The sequence below is a fragment of the Camelus dromedarius genome, chromosome 24 (genome assembly GCF_036321535.1).
Source record: "Camelus dromedarius isolate mCamDro1 chromosome 24, mCamDro1.pat, whole genome shotgun sequence".
Classification (NCBI taxonomy): Eukaryota; Metazoa; Chordata; class Mammalia; order Artiodactyla; family Camelidae; genus Camelus; species Camelus dromedarius.
This window is the reverse complement of record NC_087459.1, coordinates 1971396-1980916: the sequence shown is the minus strand read 5'-3', so window position 1 is coordinate 1980916 and position 9521 is coordinate 1971396. Positions and strand designations below refer to the sequence as shown.

General features: G+C 50.1%; 1 protein-coding gene across 1 annotated transcript; it reads right to left on the bottom strand.

Annotated features, from left to right (window-relative positions):
- Positions 1 to 7450: 7450 nt before the first annotated feature.
- TNP2 (transition protein 2) lies at positions 7451 to 7951 on the bottom strand. The gene has a single exon (XM_010980044.3). The coding sequence runs from the start codon at positions 7949 to 7951 to the stop codon at positions 7451 to 7453; it is 501 nt and encodes a 166-aa protein (XP_010978346.2).
- Between the last annotated feature and the right edge of the window lie 1570 nt (positions 7952 to 9521).

Sequence of the window (9521 nt, the reverse complement as noted above, 5' to 3'; positions counted from 1 at the left end):
ATGCTTTGTCGTAGAGAGCACTGCTTGGGGAGCCCAGGGCCTGAGTTCTGGGGTCAGCCCTCACTCCCTGGAGACCCTAGAATAAGAGCCACCATTTGCTGAGCTTCCTCTGGGCCAGGTCTTGATCATTGTCTCATGTGAGGTAGAAGCTGTGTGTTGTCATTTACGAGATGAGAAAAGTACTCCTTGGGGAGCTGGCGGAACTTGGTGAAAGCAGTTTGGAGAGCTCTGGGGCTTGGTGGAACGCCAATTAGAGGCCTCTGTCCAGAGAGGTTGCTTTTTTGTGTGAAGTGGAACCTGGTCCCAGCTGGTCCCAATAGCAGGAAAGACAGTGTGTTTTGGTGGTGGGAAGGGGTGTGTGGCTGGGGACACTCAAGCCCAAGGACAAGGCTCTCGTCGGGGACAGAGGGGGAGTGATGACCTAAGCTGGTGGCCGGACTCCAGAGTCCTGGGGAGACTTGGTGAGAACATTCCAGCAGGCCTATTATCCCCATGTGACAGGTGAAGAAAGGAGAGATTAGGTCAGAGATTATGTGAAGTATCCAGTATGAACCAGCTTTCAGAAGGCAGTCGCTGGTATTGTGTTAATAACTCCAGAACAGGAGGTGCAGGAAAGAGGAGTTCTGAGAGCCCTGGTTGTGGGGTCCAGACACACCAGATCCCAGGCCCCCTGCTCCCACCCTTGCTGTGGCTTCAGGCAAATTGTCTTAATCCAGTGGCCAAAAGAACTGTCACGAAGCCCAAATACGGCAGACCCAGCACCTTTCATCAATAAGTCTCTCAGGACCTCGCTCAGAGCCCATTTGTTCCGTTTTTCCACACTGTTCTAATAGGCCAGTCTGGTTCCCACCCTACACCATCCCGTAACTGGCAAAGTAGGTCCCAGCAGCTAACAGCAAGTTCAGTAGCAGTCACATTCGGCAGGTGACGTGGCAGGGAAAGGAACTTGCAGGAGCTGTGAAACTGACATAGGAACTGACCAACAGCGGGTAGGAGCACTGAGAGCAGGGGCAGGACGACACCCCTCCCCTCCAGCCCCGGCTGTGAGAAAGCTGTTGAGAGTGGAGGTCAACTGTGTGCCGGTTCTCTCGGCTTAAGGCCTGTTGTTTCAGGGCACACAGACCAGTAGTAGGCTTGACTGTGGCCCAGGACGTGGGAAGCCCAGTGTCTGCAGGCTCAAGAGGAGGCACCTACCTGGCCAAGCTGGCAGGGCTGAGCAGGCTCTGGGAGGAGGTGACATTTGACCTGAATTTTAAAAAGCACGTGAGACTTAGCCCAGGAAGGAGAACAGTGTGCACTCCTGGCAGAGCATGGCCCCAGCAAAAGCCTGGAGACCAAAATTTGAGGGCCCGAGTGGTGGGTGGCAGGAGATGACGCTCAAGGAAGTAGGGGTGGCCCTGGTGCCGCCCTGATGGGGAAGGCAGTGGGCTGGCTGTAGCCTCCCCTTGCTCCAGGGCAGTGAGTCCCTCTGGAGAGAGCCTTCTGGGTCACCTTTCCTGGACCAGCAAGTCCAGAAAGGACGGATGCCCCTGAGAAAAGATAATAACAGCACTTCGCTGACAGAGTTTACATTCAACACTCTTATACTGTATTTTCAGAGTCAACAGAGCTTTGCTGAGCACTTATTAGGTACTTCACTGATGCACATTCCTTTTCTCCTTAATTTACTTTTTCCTTTCTTGATAAAAAAGCAAGCATTTCCCCTCCCCAGACATACCCCCAGGAACCAGCTTAGTCTATGTCCTTCTAGATTTTTTTTAAGCACTCACATAACCTGCATTCTCCCACATAAAAGTATCATGTTGCTTTGTGCAGAATTTTTCCCTCCATCAATGGTCCATCTTTCTCCATCTTTTCCTTTTCACCCAACAACACATCCTGGCAATCTGCAGAGATTGCACAGAGATCAACCCCATTCTTTTACAAATGGCAAGACAGTCCTCAGTGAACCTGTGGGTTCATTTAGCCATCCTGTGGATGGACACATAGATTGTTCCCAGTTTTTTGCTCTTGCAACCGTGTGACCCTGAACCCTGGCACACATGTGTGAGAAACGTCTTGCACATTTTAAACGTTAGACACTTCCACTTGCCTGCCAACACGCCTCTGCATCTTTGTCCCCTTGGAAGCTGCATTTGACCATGTCTGCCTCCCTGTGCGCTCCTAGTACATGTTATGAACCCTTTTCCGGTTGTGCCCGTTTAGTGGGCACACGAGTGGTGTCTCACTGTCGCTGTGCATTCTTTCATTTATTCAGCAAATATTTACCGATCTCCTAATGTGTGCCGAGCACCGTGCTAAGTACCAGGGATGCGGCTATCAGGAACAGCATGGCGCCTAGGACCTCTTCACAAAACCCAAGATGCAAATAAGGCTCTGGGAGGTTAAGAGACAGGCCTAAGGTCACCCAGCGAGGGAATGAGGGAGCTGGGGGGTGAATCTACAGAGTTTGAGGTATTCTTCTTCCTGAATCGTGCCTCAAATGGACATCTCAACGCAGGTTCTGTCCCCTCTTCCCTGGCTGCTTGCCCTCCCCCCAGGACTGCTGGGTCCCCTCAGTGACTACTAGGGCTTGCAGGAGTGACAGCTGAGAGAGCAGTCCCCCCACAGGCTGGGCTGTCTTTTTCTCAAACCTCACTTCACTCCAGTATCCCACTGAGATTAAGTCTCTTGGCCAGAGAGGCAGGTTAGGTTGTGTTCAGAAGATGCAGAGCCTCTCGGTGGCTGAATTTAGCATCTATTTCTCTGTGTTTCCTGAATTTGGGTTTCCAGCAGGCCTGTCCCCAAACTACTGCTGCCCTACCCCAAACCAAGGAAGTGAAAGAATGAATCTGTGGTTTGATTTTTCTCCTCTTTTCATCATGTGTCTGACTGCGAGAGGGGAGCTGTGTGCTTGTAAGTGCTTGCTTGTGCGTGTCTCAGTGTGTGGGAGGGGAGGCATGTGAGAGCCTGCGTGTATATATGTGTATATGTGGTGGGGGATGTCTGAGAGTCCGCACCTGGCCCTTGGGCTTTGTGTCTGAGTGGGTTTGAATGGCAGTGTCTTTGTATCTGTAACTGGGTGTCTGTGTGTTTGTGCCACTCTTTTCTAAGTGTTGGTTTCAGGGAAGTGTGGGCTTAAGGATGGGTTCATAAAAAACACAAATGACCCAGTCTGTCTGCTTCCCAGTTCACTTCCTGTTACAGAGATCGTGACTCCATAGTAGAAGTGCTCCTACCTTCAGTGATCATATCATAAAAGGACACTGTCCAGGGAATTGGGAAGTCCTTTGGTGAGTGGGTCTCAGAGTCCCTGACTTATCCTATGACCCTCTGTCTCCACCTCCTCCCTCAAAACATGCTCTCTAGAAGCACTTCCCAAATTCTTTTGTACTGAGGTGTCGGTGCCTATCATGGCATTATGTGGCCTTATGTTTTTAAACAGGGAACCAGGAGGTTTGGGGCAAAGCATGAATCTCTGATCTCAGAAGATGATTTCTGCCCTCCAAGAGACCTTGATCAAATCACTTCACCTCTGAGAAATGCAAATCAAAACTGCAATGAGATTTCACTTCACACCAGTTAGAATGGCCATCATTAAAAAGTCTATGAACAATAAATGCTGGAGAGGGTGTGGAGAAAACAGAACCCTCCTACACCGTTGGTAGGAATGTAACTTGGTGCAGCCATTGTGGAAAACTATATGGAGATTCCTCAAAAAACTAAAAATGGACTTACCATATGATCCACCAATCCCACTCCTGGGCATGTATCTGGAGGGAACTCTAATTCAAAAAGATACGTGCACCCCAATGTTCATAGCAGCACTATTTACAATAGCCAAGACATGGAAGCAACCTAAATGTCCATCCACAGATGACTGGATAAAGAAGTTGTGGTATATTTATACAATGCAATACTACTCAGCCATAAAAAAGAATAAAATAATGCCATTTGTAGCAACATGGATGGACCTGGAGATCATCATACTAGGTAAAGTAAGCCAGAAAGAGAAAGAAAAATACATGATATCACTCATATATGGAATCAAAAAAAAAAAAAAACATAAATGAACTTATTTACAAAACAGAAACAGACTCATAGACATAGAAAACAAACTTAGGGTTACCAGCCGGGAGAAGGGGTAGGAAGGGCTAAATTGGGAGTTTGAGATTTGTAGATATGACTATATATAAAATAGGTACCAACAACAAGGTCATATGTATACAGCACAGGGAACTATATTCAATACCTTGTAGTAACCTATAATGAAAAAGAATATGAAAACAAATACATGTATGTATACGTATGACTGAAACATTATGCTGTGCACCAGAAACTGACACAACATTGTAAACTGACTATACTTCAGTTAGAAAAAAAAATCATTTCACCTCTGAGTCTCAGCTGAGTTTCCAGGAGGTCACAGGACCCACCAAGGGCAGACTGCATGCCAGGCTGTTGACGCATGCATTATTTCAGTGACCCCTCAAGGGAGGCACTTCAGTCTCCCATTTTACAGAGGAGGAGACTGGGGCTTGGAGAGGAAGTGACTTGCTCAGGCCCCATCAGCTGAGATCTGAAAGAGGACCTTGTACCACACGCCATTGCCCCGGGGCCGGCTCTGCTGAGCGTAGAGTCCTGCAAAACTCAGCCTGCCTTTTTTGTTTACTTGAGATGTAGTTGACCCATAACATATGAGTTTCAGGTGGACAACTCAATGATTCGCTAGTTGTGTATATTGCAAAATGACCATGCAATCAGGCCTTCCTCCAAGGCTCCCCTGCGCTGTTTCTCATTCCCCTCCCCTCCACCGCAGATACCCATCATTTCCTCGAGTTCCACCTACTCCTTTAGCCCAAATGCCAAGTGTAATACAAAAGGGAATAAAAAGGCCACTGAGCCCTCCAAGGTTGGAATCATTACCCTGTTAGACAGAGGAGGTGCATGAGTCTCGGACATGACTAGTCCCCCAGCAAGAAGTGCAGGAGCCAGTGTGAACTTGAGTCTGACCCTAAAACCAAGGCTTGTGGGTTTGAAGATTGGAAGGCAACTTACCTGGGACCCTGGCCATTCCCTAATCCTATTATCTGACAGCTAGAGTTCCTTCAAAATAATCTAGCACTTTATATGACATATTAATAACAACAAAGTCTCATTGAGTGCCTGCCATGTGCACTGGGCCTTGACACCACTTCACTCGCATGACCTCATTGAGCTTTCCCAGCCCCCTGCAAGAGCGCCCATTTTACAGATGATAAGACTGAAGTTTGGAAGCTGTGTGGGCCCAGGGCTCTGTCTACTGTTGTCTTCCCTCTTGGCCTGTAGCACAACGCTCATACGAGTAGGTACTCAGTGTTTGCTGGGGGAGGAACTCTGCCTCGGAAGATCTCCTTTGCCACCCTCCGGCCAGGCCACACTCCCTCCTTGCTGGCCATACCCTGCCCACAGCTTTTCCTCTTGTCCCTTCTGTCCCCATGCATCAGACACTAGACCCTCCTGTCACTTGCCTGATTAAGACCCTCCTGTGACTTACTGCACCAAATAAAATGTCCAAGCTCCCCATGACCTGCAAATCCTGTGTGGCCTGGCCCCTGCCTGGTGCTCCCATACCCTGGCTGGCCACCTGTGTGTCCTGTGCCAGCCACTCCAGTGTTTGGAACACCGCAAGCTCTTTCCCTCCTTGGGGCTTTCATACATGCTGTTCCCTTGACCTGAAATACGCTTCCCTCAGGTCTCCACTGGGCCTTCCTTGCCCTCCCTCCCCACCCCCAGTCCTGGCCCATCAAAGTTACTCTGCATTACATCATCTTGCTCCTTTGATACCACTCATTGTGACTGTCAAATCTTGTGCTTACACATTTGTGTGTTTTTTCCTCTGGACAGAGCCTGTGTGTCCTCTGTGTTCCCAGAGCCTAGCACAGCCTCTGAAAACACTTGGTCCCTTATTAAAGTTTGTTGAAATGACAAGTGAGGCTCAGGGAGGCTGATCACAAGCCCAGGGTGACACAGCAGGGAGACAAGGTGAGCCAAGTTTCAAATTCAGGATGCTCTGGACTGCCAAATGCATATTCCTAGCCCCTCTTCCTGCCTACCTCCAGCCATGCTCCCGAGCTGCCTCCTGCATGTTGGATCACATGCACAGTGTGTGGGCCCGTGGGCATCCCAGGTGTGTGCACACATATGGGAGCATATGGGGCAAAGGAGGCTCTGCTCCAGCAGAGCGCTGCCTGTCTACTCCAAAGGCTTCTTGGTGGCTCCACCTCCCGCCATCTCTGGCCCTGTGCCAGGACTGGCCCTTTACGCTTTCATGAGGCCCCATCACAAGGCGTGTCCTTCGTCCCTACTCACCCTCTTCCCTGCTTTGTGCCTCCACACCAGGCCCCAAAACGCACGGCACCTTTAGTGGAATCAAAATGCCGACCCAAGGATAAGTCATCCAGCGTACAAGCTTTAATCGAGGTTGCATAGAAGTCACTGTAGTAACATGTTCCTGCAAGGAGTTTGCCTTTTCCTTCTAGTGTTCCATGTCCACTGATGGTGGTTCTCATGTGGGTGAAGCTGGCACAGGAGCGAGCAATGGGGTGCCACCTCAGCTGTGTTTTCGTCCTGGGATAGGAATGGGAAAGGGAGCCTTTAATAGCTGAGTGCTTCATGAAGCTACTTAACTGGCTTCTCTGGGTTCTGGACTACCCATGTGTAATTGAATATAGGGCGTGGATATAACTTAAGACAATCAAAGACCTTATGACTTGTGAATCCATCCATTCATCCCATTCATTTCTCATGCATCTGTAAATTCACCCAATCCAACATTCCACCAGTCTACCAGCCCAAACATCTTCCTTCCATTCATTGGTCCAGTTATTCCATTCATCCATCCAGTTTGCCATCCATTCAGTTCATTTTCCCGTTTATCCATCCACTATCACTTGATCATTCATCCACCTCGACAACCATTATTTAACCAATTCATCAAACCAACCATCCTCTCAACATTCATATCTTTGGATATCCAACTGTGTTCAACCAATTCACCATCCCTTCACCAACCACATCCTTCCAACCATATCCAACTAATCTACTCAGCCATCTACCCGACCAGCTGAGTCATTTACCCTACCAGTGCATCAGTCCATTTCATCTAATCCCATCCATTCTGCTTTCCAGTCATTTAACTGATGCATTCCATCCCTTCTTCCTTCCTTCCATCCATCCACTCAAGCAACCATCTAACCCTCTATCACCCTTCCCTCTACCTAACCAACCTTCTATTTAGCCACCCAGCTCATCTTCCCATCCATGCTTCCATCCAGCTAATCTGCCATCTGCCCATCCTTCCAATTAACCTGTCCAGTTTATTGGAAGAACTAATCATCAGTGCATCATATGTACAACTGCTAGAGTTTCTTCTCCCTCACCCTTGCCTGTCCTTCCTTTGTGCTCTGGCTTAGAGGCCGCAGTCTTCACCTCACTGCCCCTCCTCAGGGTCCAGCTGGGCTGCTCTCCTTAGTCTGGGGGCCCCTGTGGCCCTTCCCCCACTAGCTTGAAAGATACCTGAGCTCCGCCTCTTCGCTTTGTACACCTGCCGGCTCCTCTTGACCAGTTTCCTCTTGTTTACCTTTCCTTCCAAGTTCTTTCTGTTCTTGGAGTGGCTGCAGGAATGGGTGGTGAGCCGCATAGGGCAGTGGTGGGAGTGCATGGTGTGTTTGTAATGCCTCACTGGTGGGCTAGGGCTTGGACTCTGGCTCTGGTAGCCAGGTAGGCTGCGGTGGCCTGTCGGGCTCTGGCTGGAGGTCCGGCTCTGGCTGGAAGTCCGGCTCCGGCTGCAACTCTGGCTCCGGCTGCAGCTCTGGCTGCAGTTCTGGCAGTGGTGGCTGCAGCTGCACTGGTTGCAGGTGTGGCTTTGGGGCCAAGAGTTGCTGCGGGGCTGGGTGTGGGTGTTGGAAAGGCTCTGTGTCTTGGTGTCCATGGGAGGACACGCTTGGAGAGGCAGAGGCCTCCTCCTCCTCCTCCTCTTCCAGCACACCCAGCTTTACAGAGGCCCCGGCAGCCCCTGGTTATATAGTTCGGACCGATTGTGATGGCATAGGCCACAGGGGTGTAACAGATGTGGCCCACCTGGGACAAAGCCCCTACCCTTACCCTACCCTGCAAGGTGGGGCAACTTTCAGGGAGCACTCTGGGGTAGTCCCATCTGTTGGTTGAGAGTAGGGACCCCTGGGTCAGATCCAGTTGGGTCCACCTCCCAGATCTGCTGTTCCCTTCCTTCTGGTCACTCCCCTGGACATTCTCCTCTCCAAGTCCCAGTTTCTCTATTCTTTGTTGAATGGGGATGTAAGAATATCTACCTCCACAGGACATTGGACGAAGTCAGTGAGAGAATCTATGTCCAGCAGTTGCCTCAGGGCCAGCCCACAGTGAGAGTGCAATAAACATTGTCCAAGCATCCTCAGCTCTTGTTCTTATCCCCCACAGACAGCCTCGGAGCCAGGAGCACAGCCCTGACCCCAGCAGAGTTGTCTGGGTGGGTGGTCAGCAAGGCAGAGGGCTAGCGTGTGGGTGGGTGTTGAATGACCAGATGGCTTATCGGATGGATGAATGATGAGAGTAACCATATGGACTGATGGTGGTCCTTCCTGGCAAGCCCAGCTCCCCAGCAAGATTTAAAGCTGGGAGATTTAGAGCCAGGTTCAAATTCCACTTTGTGCTGATGTCCAATCTTAGGGAGATCATTTAAGTTTTCGAAGCCTGGTTTCCTTATCTGATAAAGGGATGTCACTCCTTCCTTCCTGGTATTCTTGTGAGCCTGAGATGCCTGTCAAGCCGCAGGAGGCCCTTGAGAACTGTCTTCCTGCCTGCTGACTCCACTCCTCTCCCTGCTAATGAGGCCCTGCCATGTGGTGGGAATCACACTCCATCCCTGCTCGGACCTCCCAGCACATGTTGAAGAAAGTCTACACCTGGGTGTGTGCATGAGGCCAGGTCAGAGCGCCCTGGATTCAGGTGTTCTCTCCACGGCCGCCCACCGCTCCCCACCCCTTAGCCAATGCCCTTGGTCTTAGCTCTTGGCCACTCTCAGCCTGCCCCTCCCCTCATCTACCCTCAGGAAACTCCATCTCCATCTCCCCTCCCCCGGCAGTCTTCCCAGCCCATTTCTATGTCTCAGTCCCTGTTGCTCATGCACAACTTTGCTTTCATCTGCTTTTATTGTAGTTTATTTCTTAATAAATGTGTCATATTGCTCACGGTGAAAACTGCCCTCATTTGCAGAGTGCTTCCTACATGGCTGGGCTCTGGGCCCCATATTTTCTAGGCAGCTTTCTCCCTGAGCCTTGCAGTGATCCTTTCTAGTGAGCTGAACAGTGGCCCCCCAAAAGTTGTGTCCACATTCTAACCCCTTGAAACCTGTCTGTGTGACCATATTTGGAAAAAGCCTCTTTGCAGGTGTAATTAAGGATCTTTAGAGCATCCTGGACTACACAGGTGGGCCCTCAATCCAATGACAAGAATCCTTACAAAAGACAGGAGAGAAGGCACAA